General features: G+C 38.8%; 1 protein-coding gene across 1 annotated transcript in view; it reads left to right on the plus strand.

Annotated features, from left to right (window-relative positions):
• The window catches only part of prex2 (phosphatidylinositol-3,4,5-trisphosphate-dependent Rac exchange factor 2), a 182,454-nt gene that overhangs the window by 63,999 nt on the left and 100,518 nt on the right, over window positions 1-17,937 (plus strand). Inside the window, exons 14-21 of the mRNA XM_051687368.1 lie at window positions 1,367-1,442; window positions 4,699-4,771; window positions 6,927-7,069; window positions 7,469-7,561; window positions 10,220-10,368; window positions 12,764-12,849; window positions 15,729-15,865; window positions 16,709-16,826. Of these exons, the coding sequence (XP_051543328.1) occupies window positions 1,367-1,442; window positions 4,699-4,771; window positions 6,927-7,069; window positions 7,469-7,561; window positions 10,220-10,368; window positions 12,764-12,849; window positions 15,729-15,865; window positions 16,709-16,826 (875 nt within the window). The remainder of the gene's footprint in view (window positions 1-1,366; window positions 1,443-4,698; window positions 4,772-6,926; window positions 7,070-7,468; window positions 7,562-10,219; window positions 10,369-12,763; window positions 12,850-15,728; window positions 15,866-16,708; window positions 16,827-17,937) is intronic.

Genomic DNA, 17,937 nt, shown 5'->3' on the forward strand with positions numbered 1-17,937 from the left:
GTCACTCGAGTCTAAACTTTGTACACTGATAAAAGTTGTCAGTTTCTACTAAACTTGATCAGCTTTCACCTAGCTTGGTTAGCATTGTCACGTAGCAAGACTAGAACATGGTTAGAGAAAGGCCATGTCCACAATCATTCGTTTTCGTCTGAAAATGCATTAATTTTGCTATGTTTATTCATCTCATCCACACTGGAACAGCGTTTTCCTCCACCGAAAACTTTTTTTCTCACCGAAACTTTCAAAAATGATTTGGGAAACAATGACATCAGGGAACTGAAAATGTAGCTTTCACATGAAAACAGATTACTGTTTACATAGCCAAAGTAAATATGAAATGCCATTTGCAACCCATTCTAGATCAGTGAAAAGGATATTTAACAGAAAAAAAGTAGGGCGAGACTTGATTTGATGCATTGAGGACAAAGCCCGACTTGGATGCGAGTTTGCAGTTGATTGTGGAGAGGATGAAAATATTGTCAGATGAATGATGACATATTTGTTTGAGCCTCTACCTACTTGGAACCAAAATGATGACTGGGACATGAAGGCTAAAGATCAAGTTCACTATCTTTGGCATCTTGACGTATCCCAATTTTAGCACTTCTTTTTCAAATCTAGCTTTATTTGCTATTATTTTCATAACATTTATTACATTAAAATGCTATGTTAACAATTGGCAAGATTGGATAAAGGAATAGTATACCCAAAAATTAATAGTGTGTCATCATTTACTCACTCTCATGCCATCCCATGATGTGTATGGCTTCCTTTCTTCTGCTGAACTCAAACAAAGATTTTTAGAAGAATATCTCAGATCTGTAGCGCAATACAGTGCAAGTCAATAGTGTCCAAAACTTTGAAGCTCAAAAAGCATATAAAGACAGCATAAAAGTAATCCATAAAACGCCAGTGGTTAAATAGCTCACACAGCCTAGGTGATGTCAGTCGAAAAGCAAAGTTATTTAAGAGGCTAAGTAAGTTTTACATTTTGAAGAAAGATCATGAAGACATATTTTCCCCCCTTTAGAATAACATGCACAATTAATCATTTACAATAAGAACAGGAACACGTATTAAGGAAGTAAATAGGGTCAGTAGTGATTTTTCATTTAATTTAAACAGTGAAAAGTGGCAGCCTCTATTCAGAAAGAAATTTAAGGTAAAGGACTTTTTTGGGCTTTGAAACATGAAGAGGAAATGGTTGTAGTGACTTGAAAGCAGAGAACAGCTCCCTCTGAAACTTTGTCCAGCAGATGTAACTCAAGGCAAAGGTTAAAAGTCAGCTTGAAATGTGTGTCTCTTGAGCCTTGTGCAGAGACAACACATTCTGTTCAAGTAAAAATGTTTCTTGTTTTTTACACAGGGATAAAGATTATCATCTAAGAACATATAAATCTGTGGTCATGGCCAACAAGCTAATCGACTGGCTGATAGCACAGGTAAGATTTGAATACTAATTGTACTAATTTGACATTAAAGGGATAGCTCTGCCAAAAATGAAAAATTCTTTCACAATTTACTCACCCTCATATTGTCCAAACTATAGCTTTCTTTCTGCCATTGAACACAGAAGAACCTTTTTTTTTCTTTTCCATACAATGAAAAACCTAAAGCGAGTCAGTCTGATTGTTTGATATGATGCTACTATAGACAGCTTGGAAACACGTTTTCCTCTACAGGAAGTGAGAGATTTTAAATATGCTGACAAGGAAGTGCACTGTAGCAATTAACCAGCTATTCTACTCTAGCCTTGGAGTCTAGTTCTGTCCGCTAAAGCCTCATACAAAAGCAAACGAGTCACCATAATGAGACTGCAGATTTGGACTAGACTTGTGGAATAGAAGTGTGGTTTAAAGATTGAGGGGCAACCCTCACATTCATGCATGTTAACGTTCAACGAGATGATGTATTGTGTTTGACAATTAAATTACGGAGTGTCTATTTGCACCCCGGTGTAAATAGCATCTGCCACACGGCACGGTTATTTTCACCCCAATAGTCTGGTGAAACCACAGGAATATATGACAGACTAGACAACGGGAGTCACTGCAGTGGCATGGAGTGTAAAGACGGTGTATGATTGTGTAGTGTTGTCTTAGTGACAGCAGTTTGAATCCACCTTTTGTCCTATTCTTTTTCCCATCCGATTTCCTGTTTCCACTCTTAATATTTCCTTTAATACTACTTAAAATAATAGATAAAAATGAATATAAATGTTGATTTCATCGCAGCGATTTGGTCACGGTGAATGTCGAGGAGTGCAGAGAAGGGTTTGATCAGGAGGCGGGGTCTGTCAGTTGCACTCGTTCCTGCGGCTCGGCATCGCTTTTGTGATTGCATCACTGTATTACTAATACTAATACTGTAGTAACCATGTTGTTTTTTTGGCAGAAACCATAGTTTTAATGCAATTAACCATTGTGTTAGTACAGTAATATTTCCAACAGTTGTTTACAGACAGATTGTTTCACTTTTAATTGACTATATCACAATTCCAGTGGGTCAGAAGTTTACATACATTAAGTTAACTGTGCCTTTAAACAGCTTGGAAAATTCCAGAAATTGATGTCAAGCCTTTAGACAATTAGACAATTAGCTTCTGATAGGAGGTGTACTGAATTGAAGGTGTACCTGTGGATGTATTTTAATGCCAATATAAACCCCATGGGACCACGCAGCCATCATACTGCTCAGGAAGGAGACGCATTCTGTCTCCTAGAGATGAATGTAGTTTGGCGCAAAAAGTGCAAATCAATCCCAGAACAACAGCAAAGGACCTTGTGAAGATACTGGAGAAAACAGGTAGACTAGTATCTATATCCACAGTAAAACGAGTCCTATGTCGACATAGCCAGGGGGCAGTGATGGCTCAGCGGCTAAGGCTCTGGGTTACTGATCAGAAGGTCGGGGGTTCAAGCCCTAGCACTGCCAAGTTGCCACTGTTGGGCCCTTGAGCAAGGCCCTTGACCCTATCTGCTCCAGGGGTGCCATATCATGGCTGACCCTGCACTCTGACCCCAGCTTAGCTGGGATATGTGGAAAAAAAAAAATTTCACTGTATATGTGCAAATGTATAATGTGTAATAAATAAATATAGTTACATTTAAAATTAAACCTGAAAGGTACAAGGAAGAAGCCACTGCTCCAAAACTGCCATAAAAAAGCCAGAATACAGTTTGCAATTGCACATGGGGACAAAGATCTTACTTTCTGGAGAAATGTCCTCTGGTCTGATGAAACAAAAGTTGAACTGTTTGGCCATAATGGCATATGTTTGGAGGAAAAAGGGTGAGGCTTGCAAGCCGAAGAACACCATCCCAACCGTGAAGCATGGGGATGGCAGCATCATGTTGTGGGGGTGCTTTGCTGCAGGAGGGACTGGTGCACTTCACAAAATAGATGACATCATGAGGAAGGAAAATATGTGGATATATAGAAGCAACATCTCAAAACATCAGACAGGAAGTTAAAGCTCGGTTGCAAATGGGTCTTCCAAATGAACAATGACCCCAAGCATACCTCCAAAGTAGTGGCAAAATGGCTTAAGGACAACAAAGTCAAGGTATTGGAGTGGCAATCACAAAGCCCTGACCTCAATCCGAAAGAAAATTTGTGGGCAGAACTGAAAAATCATGTGCGAGCAAAGAGGCCTACAAACCTGACTCAGTTACAAAGTTCTGGAGGAATGGGCCAAAATTCCAGCAACTTGTGGAAGGCTACCCAAAATGTTTGACCGAAGTTAAACAATTTAAAGGCAATGCTGCAAAATACTAACAAAGTGTATGTAAACTTCTGACCCACTGGGAATGTGATGAAAGAAATCGAAGCTGAAATAAATAATTCTGTCTACTATTATTCTGACATTTCACATTCTTAAAATAAAGTAGTGATCCTAACTGACCTAAGACAGGGAATGTTTTCTATGATTAAATGCCATAAATTGTGAAAAACTGAGTTTAAATGTATTTGCCAATGGTGTATGTAAACTTCCAACTTCAACTGTAGTAATCATGGTTAATTTTATGGTTTTTTTACATTTACAACAAAATGCCATGGTAAAACTATGGTTACTGTAGTAAAACCACGGTTATTTTTTCTAAGATAAGGTTAAGTTTAGGTTTAGGGGTAGGGGTTGATGTAAACACATCAACATGGGACTCTAAATAAACACAATAAACACACTGCAGTGATGCCCATACTGTATGTTAGTATTTAAATATGTGTGCAACTAGTATATGACACTATTTACACCAGGGTGCAATTAGTATCTACCATTATTTGCACCGGGGTTGGGGTGCAAATAATATTTGCCAATATTTGCACTGGGGTGTAAATAGCACACATCATCATTTGCACCAGGGTGCAACTAGCATCTGACACTATTTGCAACAGGGTGCAATTAGTATCTGCCATTATTTGCACCAGGGTTGTGGTGAAAATAATATCTGCCACTATTTGCACTGGGGTGCAAATTGCATATACCATTATTTTTTACCAGGGTGCAAATAGAATCTGCCATTAAATTATTGCCAGGCGGTCAAGTGACTCTTCGGAGTTGTCCCACTATGGTGACTGGACTGCACTAGTGTTTGTGTGACTTAAATGTGGTTTCTGGGATTATAGGGAGCATGTGTGACATTTTGTCGGCTTGTAAGCAGACAAAGAGAGTGGCACTTGTCTTTTTCTGCTCTTAAGGGTGACTGCAAAACCAGAGAAGAGGCTCTGATCTTAGGGGTGGAGCTGTGTGACAATGGATTCATGCATCATGGTATGATTCCCATTTATTTAGTTTCCTTTCTTTCTTTCTTTTTCTTTCTTTCTTTCTTTCTTTCTTTTTCTTTCTTTTTTGTCATTTTCTGTCCCTGTTGGATTCTGCCTTTCCTTTTCTTCACTTTCACTCTGTATCTCTGTCAACCCTGCCAGAAAACAAAAAACAAAAACAAAAACAGCTTAAACCAACCTAAGATGGTTTCCTAGTCTTAGCTGGTCTCCCAGCCTGGTCTGTTGGCTGGCTTTAGAGGGGTTTTGGGAATGTTTAAGCTGGTCTTGTTCTTTGTCTTTTTCCCGATTTTGTCATATTTTCATCTACTTGTTGTGCCTGCAAAACAAACTTAAACCAGCTTAAGATGTTTGCTGGTTTTAGCTGACCTCCCAGCATGCTCAGGCTGCTCTATTGGCTGGCATTAGAGGTGTTTTGGATACTTCAGCTGGTCTAGAGCAGCTAGATCTGTGGAGACCACCTTAAGCTGGTTTTAGCTGTTCTTTGTCTTTTTTCCATTTTGTCATATTTTCATCTTCTTGCCTTACCGAAAAACAAAACAAAAAACAAAACAAAAACAAGCTTAAACCGGCCTAAGGTGGTTCGCTGGTCTTTCAGCATGGTCAGGTTGGTCTGTTTTATGGATTTTGGGCACTTCAGTTAGGACCAGCAAACCAACTTAGGCTGGTTTGAGCTTTTCTTTGTCTTATTTACTACTTTGTCAAATGTTCATCTTGCCCTGCTGAAAAAACAGCTTAAACTAGCATAAAATGGTTTTCTAGTCTTAGCTGCTCTCCAAGCCTGGTCAGACTGGTCTGTTGGCTAGTTTTAGGGGTTTTAGGCTCTTTTTAACTGGTCTAGACCAGCTAGACCAGTTGAAGACCAGATTGACAAGGCTGAGAGACCAGCAAGACCAGTTTAGACCATTTAAGGCCAGCAAACCACCCCAAGTTCTTTGTAGTTTTTCCTGTCAGTCAAATTCACATTACAAAACTTTTCCTCTAACAAACTGCTTTACGAAGAATTCTGCTCGTTCTGTCCCTCGACTTTCTCCACAATCCAACTTTGACTGGCTGGTTGTCATGGCAACCGAATGTTTGCAGGATTCAGGTCTTGTTTTCAGGGCACTCAATGCCAAAGTCCACATCATGCTTGTGTGACTCATTTATTGTCTCTCATTATGCATAAACAGGCCGCTCCCAGCAGCCTACAATTACATTGTGTATAAGGCAAACTACCAACAAATTTATGGAACACAATAACTTGACTTGGCTACTCTTCAGTATCTGGCCCTGAAAGTGATCATGACGTTCATCCAGATAAGCTGGTTCACTTGGTTATGTGACCATTAAAACTAACTGAACTTTATCTAATCTGGCCCATTTAAGTGAGAACACTGGTCCCCTTTTTCTCATTGGGGGTATTTTTTTTTTTTTTACTACAAAAGTGAAGGGATTGTTTAGAGCCCATGTTGCCATGGTGACAGATTGAATTCCTGGCTGGTGCCTTTCGTAGAACCCACTTTCCATAGAAACAGCTTTCCCTTTACAACTTTATCCTCTCTTTAGCAGTGCGCTTGTCATTCCAATACATTGACATGCTTCAGCTTCTTATGTGTGATTCAGAATTCAATTTAAGCTTTAATTTAATACTTGAGCGCTGTCTGACAAGTAGCAGCCAAACATAAAACAAAATAGTTGATATAAAGTTGCTTTAAGATGTGTCAATTACAGAACATCATAAAATACTGAAATTAAACACAATTGGGTAGTTGACGCATTACATTTCCATGGATTTATTTTGTTAACATAAAGATTTTAGGTTAAAATGTATATGGATATATAAGGGAACGTTTATGGTTTAAGTCTTGTGACTGGTCACCTTTCAGTTTTTCACCATTTTTAATCACCTTTTTGCCACACAGTTGATTTTAAATGTTTATGTGGTGAGACAATTGAATTTAATATGTTAAACTAAAAATATTCCATGTAGTATCTCAGTTTTATGAGATGTATGCATTATTATAAAAACATTTACAAAATGCTGTTTAAAATTGTTTTATACTGTATAGTTTACCTCATTTACCACTACTAATGTAAGTTTCCATTTGAATGGGAATTGGGTACTAATTGCCCAAAAACTCTTGCTTTTTATCTTTTAACAGTTCTGGAAAAGAGTGAATTTAAGGACGAGCCTCTTCTGTTTCGCTTCTTTGCTGATGAAGAAATGGAAGGATCGAACACCAAGCACAAGCCCGTAAAACACGATCTAAAAATAGTGGAGAATGTCATTGCCAAGTCACTGCTGGTGAGCGATGCCGTCTGTAATCGCCTACAGCTGATGACACTTAAATAGTGCTTGCTGGCATGAGCCCATGTGGTTTTCATTCACTTGCGTGGGGCTTTTCTGCTTCGGCACGTACGGGGGGTCTGAACTCAGGCCAGCTCTGACTCTAGACTCTTCACCAGTAATTATGCTTGACTGTTCCTAAACCAGCCTCTCATAACTCTTATACTGGGTCAACAAACTTGGCCCGCAAGAAACTGCACAATGGTCATTAGTGAAGTTCAGATGCTTGGAGTGGTTCCAAAGCATGTATCGTAATAGAACGCCACTGCATGATGAAATAAGGTTAATTGTTTACCCATTTGCTCAAGATCTAACACCACATAGTCATCTTATTTTTATTTTTTATTATTGTTTCAGATAAAGCCAAGCGAGGGTGGTTATGGCTTCACTTTAGAGGATCGTAACAGAGTACCTATCGTCAAATCAGTGGAGAAAGGTTCCCATGCTGAGGTGTGTTACTTTGTGTCTGGCTTTTAAAAATTGAAGACCCTGCTTTACCAAGGGCCAAGAGATCATTGTCTGTTCTGCTGTTTTCTGCTGAGTTTGCTTAAGACCTAAGCAAACACATTGTGAACATAAAGGCTAGACTACAGTTTTTCTAAATTGGCATTTAATAATCAGACTACACAGCACTGAGTTTTCATTAGAAAGTCTTCACAGAGGAAGATTTTATTGCTTAGAGGTTACTTTTCCATAGTTCAAAAGATTTCATTTAGTCCTCAGTAATGTATCAACTTCATCTCAGTTGTTTCTCCTAAAAATTCCTAAGCAGCAATACATATAGACACAAATAAGACAAGTGTTGACATACAGTAAGAGTATTTAGCTGTGAAATAAATGTGAATAGCAAAGCTCAGATAATTTGGTCTTGGAAGAATTGGATGAGAAATGTTCATATTATCTGATTTTTGATTGCGGACTTTGATATCTTGGCAAATTTGAGCACCATTTGAGACATTGTTGAGATTTCCTCTGAAACTCTAGAGGAGACGCATGGGATTACTGGGGTATTTTTTCAGGAGAAAAATAAAAAATCGAAAAAGTTAGACACTTCACTAATGTCTCCATCTGATCTCCATTTAATCTCATTGCTGCATGCAAGAAACACATTAGATCTCATACTGTATTTTTTTTCTTATGGGTCTGCACATTTTGTTGTCATAAGGATGAATTTGAGTCTAGACATGCTCAGATGTTTTGACTCAGTCAGACTCAATTAGGTCTTTAAACATTAATTTAAAAGGATAGTTCACACAAAAATGAAAATTCTCTCATAATTCACTCACCCTCATGACATACCAGATGTGTATGACTTTCTTTCTTCTGCAGAACACAAATTATGATTTTTAGAAAAATATTTCAGCTCTGTAGGTCCATACAATGTGAATGGGTGCCAAACTTTTACACTCCAAAAAGTACATAAAGGCATCATAAAAGTAATCCATACGACTCCAGTGATTAAATCCATATCTTCAGAAGTGACACGATAGGTGTGGGTGAGAAACAGATCAATATTTAAGTCATTTTCTGCTTGAAATTCTTCTCCCTGCCCAGTAGGGGGTGGTATGCATGAAGAATGTGAATCACCAAAAACACAAGAAGATTGTGAAAGTGATCTGTTTCTCACCCACACCTATCATATCGCTTTTGAAGACATGGATTTAACTACTGGAGTCTTAAGGATTATTTTTATGCTTATTTATGTGATTTTTGGAGCTTCAAAATTTTGGCACCCATTCACTTGCATTGTACAGAGCTGAGATATTCTTCTAAAAATCTTCGTTTGTGTTCAGCAGATGAAAGAAAGTCATACACATCTAGGATCGCATAAGTGTGAGTAAATGATGAGAAAATTTTCATTTTTGGGTGAACTATCCCTATATTCCCTAAAGGTGATATAAAATTCCCAATTATTGCTCTCGGTTTAAATTTTCTTCAAAGTTTTTTGATGTGCATTTTTATGTGTGCCATTGTGGTCCCCATGGCTAATGCACAAATAGAAGCTTCACACTATTCTTGAGGTTCTTTTTAATGCTTTAATATGTTTGATCTGTTAGATCAAAACTCAGTAAATGTGTCTTGGGAGCCTGAATCAGTTCTGATGTGAAGAGAGTAATGATACCCAGGCCTGAATTTACGCTGTGCATCAGAGGATGAGCTTCATGCTGTATTGCATGTGGACCCGTGCTGTTTCCAATGTGAAGCAGCATAAAAAGTCCATAAAATCCAGCTGTACACTAGCATAGATGAAGCACTGTCTCATATAAGTAATGAAAAAAGGCTTTCATGTCCATAAGTGAGAGAAAGAGAGAGAGAGAGAGAGAGAGAGAGAGAGAGAGAGAAGATAAAGGAAAGAGTTTGCAAGAGAAAAGTGAATGAAAAAGAAGCGAGAAAGCAACAAAAGGAGGGAAAAGCTCTCCAGCCATTTTTCTGAATGCTGAATTGACAGAGGAATAACATGACGAACAGAGGACCATGCTTTTTATTGTGAGAGAAGAATTGTTATATTTATAGCTGTCAAGAGATGTGTCCAATCTATTCAATGAAGCACAGAGTGAATTAATTTGCTCCACTTGAGAGCTCAGAGCAGGAAGTTGCATACATGGTTGAAAGGATTGGCCCCTACACCTATGACCAAGAAAAATTAAAATCTACCTCTTTCCATCCATCTATCCATCCATCATTACTCTACTAGGACTGCTCTACTCTACTGATTTTAAGGGGAACTGACTTCATACATCTACTAAAAATGAATTTAATACATATACTTTTTAATGTATGTATTAATACATTTAATACATACTACTAAAAATACATTGATCTCTACTTGGGGCGGTACTAGGATGTGATCTTTGGGAGGGGCTTTTTGATCTTTTGGGTGGACAATGGTTTATCTATTTGTCGGACCGGGGGATGCTCCTTGATAATTTTGCCTGCGTTGGTCCCCCTTGAACGTGTTCCTGCGTTGGTCCGGGGGTGTCAGAAGTTTCAGGGAGGGCACAAGGGAAATCTAGTGGGGTACTGCACAACCCCCCACCCCCCAAGGCCTGGCCATGCTCTACACTCTATTGAGAGCTTATTTTATATTTCTGTGTGGCTCTTATGCAGATGGCCGGTCTGGAAGTGGGGAAAAAGATCTTTGCCATTAATGGGGACCTAGTCTTCTTGAGGCCTTTCCAGGAGGTAGAAAGCTTCTTAAAGCAGTGCTTCCACAGCAAGGGACCCCTCAGAGTACTAGTCAGCACCAAGCCTAGAGAGTGAGTAGAAAACTTCTCTTCAACAATGATCTAAAGACTTCAAACCACATTTTAGCTGATCTGCATTAGCACATAGGTCAGTTATCAATTAAAGGGACAGTTCACCCAAAAACTCACTCTCATGCCATCCCAGATGTGTATGACTTTCTATCTTGTGCAGAACACAAATTAAGATTTTTTGAAGAATACAGGTGCATCTCAATAAATTAGAATGTCATGGAAAAGTTCATTTCAGTAATTCAACTCAAATTGTGAAACTTGTGTATTAAATAAATTCAATGCACACAGACTGAAGTAGTTTAAGTCTTTGGTTCTTTTAATTGTGATGATTTTGGCTCACATTTAACAAAAACCCACCAATTCACTATCTCAAAAAATTAGAATACATCATAAGACCAATAAAAAAAAACATTTATACTCATTCATTTACTGTATATGTACTCAATACTTGGTATGGTCTCCTTTTGCTTTAATTACTGCCTCAATTCGGCGTGGCATGGAGGTGATCAGTTTGTGGCACTGCTGAGGTGGTATGGAAGCCCAGGTTTCTTTGACAGTGGCCTTCAGCTCATCTGCATTTTTTGGTCTCTTGTTTCTCATTTTCCTCTTGACAATACCCCATAGATTCTCTATGGGGTTCAGGTCTGGTGAGTTTGCTGGCCAGTCAAGCACACCAACACCATGGTCATTTAACCAACTTTTGGTGCTTTTGGCAGTGTGGGCAGGTGCCAAATCCTGCTGGAAAATGAAATCAGCATCTTTAAAAAGCTGGTCAGCAGAAGGAAGCATGAAGTGCTCCAAAATTTCTTGGTAAACGGGTGCAGTGACTTTGGTTTTCAAAAAACACAATGGACCAACACCAGCAGATGACACTGCACCCCAAATCATCACAGACTGTGGAAACTTAACACTGGACTTCAAGCAACTTGGGCTATGAGCTTCTCCACCCTTCCTCCAGACTCTAGGACCTTGGTTTCCAAATGAAATACAAAACTTGCTCTCATCTGAAAAGAGAACTTTGGACCACTGGGCAACAGTCCAGTTCTTCTTCTCCTTAGCCCAGGTAAGACGCCAGGAGTGGCATAACAAGAGGAATACGACAACTGTAGCCAAATTCCTTGACACATCGGTGTGTGGTGGCTCTTGATGCCTTGACCCCAGTCTCAGTCCATTCCTTGTGAAGTTCACCCAAATTCTTGAATCGATTTTGCTTGACAGTCCTCATAAGGCTGCGGTTCTCTCGGTTGGTTGTGCATCTTTTTCTTCCACACTTTTTCCTTCCACTCAACTTTCTGTTAACATGCTTGGATACAGCACTCTGTGAACAGCCAGCTTCTTTGGCAATGAATGTTTGTGGCTTACCCTCCTTGTGAAGGGTGTCAATGATTGTCTTCTGGACAACTGTCAGATCAGCAGTCTTCCCCATGATTGTGTAGCCTAGTGAACCAAACTGAGAGACCTTTTTGAAGGCTCAGGAAACCTTTGCAGGTGTTTTGAGTTGATTAGCTGATTGGCATGTCACCATATTCTAATTTTTTGAGATAGTGAATTGGTGGGTTTTTGTTAAATGTGAGCCAAAATCATCACAATTAAAAGAACCAAAGACTTAAACTACTTCAGTCTGTGTGCATTGAATTTATTTAATACACGAGTTTTATAATTTGAGTTGAATTACTGAAATAAATGAACTTTTCCACGACATTCTAATTTATTGAGATGCACCTGTATATCAGCTCTGTAGGTCCATACAATTCAAGTGAATGGTGATCAGACCAGGTAGCTCCAAAAATATAAAAAGTAATCCATACAACTCCACTGGTTTAATTCATACCTTCTGAAGCGATACAATAGGTGTGGGTGAGAAACAGAACAATATTTATGTCCTTTTTTTACTATAAATCTCCACTATGACTTTCTCACTCTTCTTTTGTTTTTTGGCGATTCACAGTCTTCATGCATATCACCACCTGCTGGTCGGGGCTGGCCAAAGGTGCAGATTTATAGTAAAAAAAGGACTTAATTATTGATCTGTTTCTCATCCACACCTATCATATTACTTCTGAAGACATGGATTTAACCACTGGAGTTGTATGGATTACTTTTATGCTGCCTTTATGTCCTTTTTGAAGATTCAAAGTTCTGGCCACAATTCACTTGCATTGTATGGACCTACAGAGCTTAGATATTCTTGTAAAAAATGAGAGAATTTACATTTTTGGGTGAACTGTCCCTTTAAATGCAGAACCCTGCCAGATAAACATCCTTTTATTGATTAGTAGCAGCTCTAAATCTAACAGCAATGAAAAGGAAACTCAGCATATACACTTGCTACAGGGAGCGGAAAATCTGACATATTTGCCGACTGAATTGATCCATGCATCTATCTGCTCCACAGGACTGTGAAGATCCCTGACTCTGCAGATGGATTGGGCTTTCAGATCAGAGGGTTCGGCCCATCTGTGGTGCATGCTGTTGGCAGAGGTAAGAACTCCAGAGAGAAGGAAAGGAAGACAGAAAAACTGGGCTGGGCTTTGGAAACATACTTCCTCATGCCCTTTATCCTACTGTGTGTTTGAACCTCAGCTGGAATACAGCTGGAGCTGTAGGTACAGGACTGGACTTGAGCCAGACTGAGAAGTGCATCACACATACTGTATATTTAGAGAGCAAAAGAGACTCAATTCCTGCTGTGTCTGAGCTGCATTCTCATCAATCTTGGTGAGAGATAAGGTGAGACAAAAAAAAATCCAGTCTGCACTGGCACTCTTGATGAGAAAGAGAGATAGAAAGAGACAGAACTAGGATATACAGTCAAGCTGAATACATAAGACTACACCAACAAAAGTCATTTTTGAGGTCAGATCAGGTAGAAATGGCTCCTTAAGGTAACAACTGCACATTTTTACTTTTTACATTGTAGACCAGCATAATCCAGCCTACACAGTTATGAAAATTAAGTTAGACTTTTCAGCAGGGTAGTGGCATAAGAATTCTAGGTTCCCTACCCACATTTAGAAGGTCATCTGCTCATTCAGGTGATTGCTGCTCGTAAGCTCAGCTTGGAGTTATGATAATGATTACCTTGCTTGTTCTTAAAAACTGCTTTTTCCTGAGTTTCGCTAGCTGCAGAAAAGAGAGTGTGTTTATTCAGGAAAGAAAAATGCAGAGTAAAGTCTCCAGACCATGAAATGTGATTAGGGAGAAACAGAAACCTTTAAAGAGGTAATGCAAACAAACTTGTCTGGAAGACACTTCCCCCAGTGATAGTTCTGAGATTGAGATCTGTAAATGTCTTTACACATCATTTACAGATAAACAGCTCTGGATATTACTGTTTTGTGTTTTGCTTTTGTGAAAACTAACCAAAGTTGCACCCGTTTCAGTTTACAGTGTATTACCTTCTCTAATGAAGTCAATGCCAATGAGTGTTTTTACGTTAGACGGATCTTGACCTTGAGGTCACGCTGTTTATGTGTGATTTTCTTTGGCATTTGGACATGAGTTTTTCAAAGAAGTGTAACCACAAGGAGAATATCTAAACTATTACTCATGCTGTACTTGTATATAGACCAAGGCTATTTAAAGGCCTGATGGTTAAATGCTTATAGACTAGAGAGGTTGTTTGTTTAGCAGATTTCTGTTGATAGTGCCCACAAACAAAGTCTGACTCTTTCTCTGTTTCTCCACCTTTCTCACTTACTCATTTTGTACACTCCCTCAAAACATGCATAAATTAGCTCTGTTCCAAACCTAGTGATCTGCCTCGCTCATTGCCTTCTGCCTATGGCAGCTGCCTTTTAAGGGACCGTACACATTGAATGCGTCCTTGCACTAAAAAAAAGATAGATGCAGCGCCACAAATAGAACAGAACGCAGAAGACTCGAGTTACATTTTTAACAGTTAAAGTTCTTTTTAACTTTACACAGCTTTTAAAAACATGGTGCGAGACACTGAAAAACAGCGAGACTCAGAACAACGGTCAAATACTTCTGTCTAGAGCATGTGTACATAGCAAAAAAGGATTTATTTTTTATATTTTTATAGGGCTTGTCGCACTGCATTTAGAGATTGCCTTCTCCACAAAGTATATAGTACATGCAATGCTGCCTTAGAATTGGGCCAAAGGAAAGTATCTTTGGAGCATATACTAATTATGAACTTTATGTCACTTTTTCAATTACTTTTACATGCAGTTAACTGCAATCATTGCCTATGAATAGAGCTGTGTTTTGCAAGGCAAGGCAGTATACATACAATTGTTTGACACAGACACACAATAGACCTAAACCCTTAACACACAAACCTTAATAACAGTGACAATCAACAAACCTTATTAATGGGTTAGTTCACCCCAATGTGAAAGTTCTCTCATCATTTACTCACCCTCATGCCATCCCAGATGTGTATGACTTTCTTTCATCTGCTGAACTCAAATGAAGATTTTTAGAGGAATCTTCATCTCTGTAGGTCCATACAATGAAATGGGTGCCAACATTTTGAAGCTCCAAAATCCACATAAGTGCAACATAAAAGTACTCCAGATGACTCTGGTGGTTAAATCCATATCTTCTGAAGCTATTTGATAGGTGTGGGTGAGAAACTTAAAATATTTAAGTCTTTTTTCTTCACTTTCTCTTTCTTCTGTTTATGGTGATTTACATTCTTTGTGCATATCACTCCCTACTGGGCAGGGAGGAGAATTTATGATAAAAAATGACTTAAATATTGATCTGTTTATCACCCACACCTATCATATCACTTCTGAAGATGTGGATTTAACCACTGGAGTTGTATGGATTACTTTTATGCTCCCTTTATGTGGATTTTGGAGCTTAAAATTTTTGGCACCCATTTACTTGCATTGAATGGACCTACAGAGCTGAAATCTTCATTTGTGTTCTGCAGAAGAAAGAAAGTCATACACATCTGGGATGCCAGGAGGGTGAGTAAAACGTGAGAATTTGTATTTTTTTTGGTGAACTATCCCTTTAAGTTAAAAGATGAGTTCCTACCATCACCACACAACAACTGACTAAAAGGCAACAATAGCATCGTAAATAAAGTCAGCAAACAGCAAAAAAGAATCCTATAACACTAACTGCATAATTTATTTGTTTCAATTCATGCTGGGAACTCGCAAATTGGCAACATTGTTCAATATGAAATTGTTCGTTCAGACAACTCTGTTGGCTAGTTAGGACAACATTTGGGGAAATATTGTTGGTATATTTATGTAGATGTAAAATAATTAACATTTCGTAGTATCTGTGACTTGAAAAAAACCATAAGTCTGGATAAAATGCAATTTCATTTTTCACAATATATGCCATTAATTGACACATTTCCTCTCTCTTGTTAGGCACTGTGGCGGCCATCGCCGGCCTTCACCCAGGCCAGTGCATCATTAAAGTTAATGGCGTCAACGTGAGCAAAGAGAGCCATGCAAGTGTCATCGCCCATGTCACAGCCTGTAGGAAGTACCGAAGGGCCACGCAGGTGAGAGTGTGGGCATCCCTCAGCCCCTCATCCCTCTTAGAAGCGCACTATTCCTGACCTCTCGAAATAGTAAATCTCCATCTATAAAGCACATAAGAGAACCCTTTGTGATCCAGTTTGGTTCGTTACCCAGCAATAATAGTAGTTATAGCTCCTTTTGTGGAAAAGGGCAGGGAAGAGGGCCAGGAAGCCGGCTGGGGGTGTGAGGGATATGGGTTAAGGAATGGGGGCCAGGCATGGCTTTGTTGGAGGGTAATAAAGGATAGTGGATTGAGCCAGGCTTGGCAATGGCTGAAGTAGGACACAGTGTGGTTGGCTGGCTGGCTGGACTCTGGTTTCCATCAGGCCAGGAAAAGCAGAGCGAGGGGGTGCCCACCCTCCTAGTGAGCAGGGATTTGTGGCCCACTACAGAGAAGAGTCTCAGTAGGCTCATCCAGGGCTGTGGAGCCCAAGTAAGCAAAAACAGCAGGGGGAAGTGTAGGGAAGATGTGGATGGAGTCGGGGCATGGTGGGTTTTAGTGACCTTAGACTCTGCGTAGTAGAGCAGCCCACATTGCTCTTCCATAGCTCTAGAAACTTCATGGAGTTCTCATGTTTTTCATTTGAAGACACCATGATATTAAAATTAGACTTTTGTGAGTTTGAGTCCATGTATTTTAGCTTCGAGGCCATCTATATGCTATTTTACTGCTAAAAGTTTCTCCCAAAAACTCCCCAAAACAATTGAGATTTTAAAGTGTTTGGGATTGTTGTGTCTCATGGTAGTGTTCAAATCAGCTCATAAACCAAGGCCCTTGTTATTAAAGCAGGTTTGAAAAGTTATTTTGGTTGTTCTTATTTCAGCAAGACTCCATTAAATGGGTCTACAACAACAGCGAGAGTGCACAGGAAGACCACAAGAGGACCAGTCAGAAGCCAGCCACAGGGGAGAATGGAGATGTGTTTGAGTGCAAAGTTGAAGGTGCTGTTACTCCCAACTCCAGCCTTGAAATTTGCTCTTGCTCTTTGTCCTGTGAGACTAACACTACAGATCTTACTTCAGTTGCCTCATGTGAAACTGACAGGAAGTGGAAGCAACTCATTTTGAATGGCTCAGTAAGTCAGGAACACTCCTGATTTATTGACCTAATCAACATGCAGTACATAGATCAAGTAAATAAATCATTGCCCTCTGGATGTTCATGGAACAGAAATTCATGATATACCATTTACATCATCAAACTGACATGCACTGCAAATAAATAAATAAATAAAAAATAAAAAAAAATATATATATATTTTTTCTTACTCAGTATTTTTATTTTATTTTTTTGTCTTGTTTTCTAGTTAAAAAAGAAAATATCTAAAAATTCTTAAAACAAGATTAAATTACTTGAGAAGCAAAATGACAATACGTTAGTCTTGTTTTCAGAGAATTCTTACAAAATGTAGTGAGGTTTATGCTTAAAACAAGAAAAAAATTATATTTTGCAACGGGGTAGTAAAAGTAATTTTGTTTACCCTATGAATTAATACTTTTTACTCCTTTGACAAATAGTTTTTTTTCTTGTTTTAAGCAAACCTCATTAAAGCAATAGTTCACCCAAAAATGAAAATTCTTTCATCATTTACTCACCCTCAGGCCATCCCAGATGTGTATGACTTTCTTTCTTCTGCTAAACACAAAAAAATATTTTTAGAAGAATAGCTCTGCTCTGTTGGTCTGTTCAATGCAAGTGAATGGTGGCCAGAATTTTGAAGGTCCTAAATGCATATTAAGGCAGCATACAAGTAATCCATACGACTCCAGTGTTTAAATCCATATCTTCTGCAGCGATATAAGTGTGAGTGAGAAACAGATCAACATTTAAGTCCTTTTTACTATATATCTCCACCTTTGACCAGCCCCAACCAGTAGGTGGCGATATGCATGAAGAATGTGAATTGCCCAAAAACAAAAGAAGAACGTGAAAGTGAAAGTGGAGATTTATAGTAAAAAAGGACTTAAATATTGATCTGTTTTTTTACTCCCACCTATCATATTGCTTCTGAAGACATGGATTTAAAAACTGGAGTCGTATGAATTACTTTTA

Source organism: Myxocyprinus asiaticus, chromosome 44 (genome assembly GCF_019703515.2).
Source record: "Myxocyprinus asiaticus isolate MX2 ecotype Aquarium Trade chromosome 44, UBuf_Myxa_2, whole genome shotgun sequence".
NCBI classification, from domain to species: Eukaryota; Metazoa; Chordata; class Actinopteri; order Cypriniformes; family Catostomidae; genus Myxocyprinus; species Myxocyprinus asiaticus.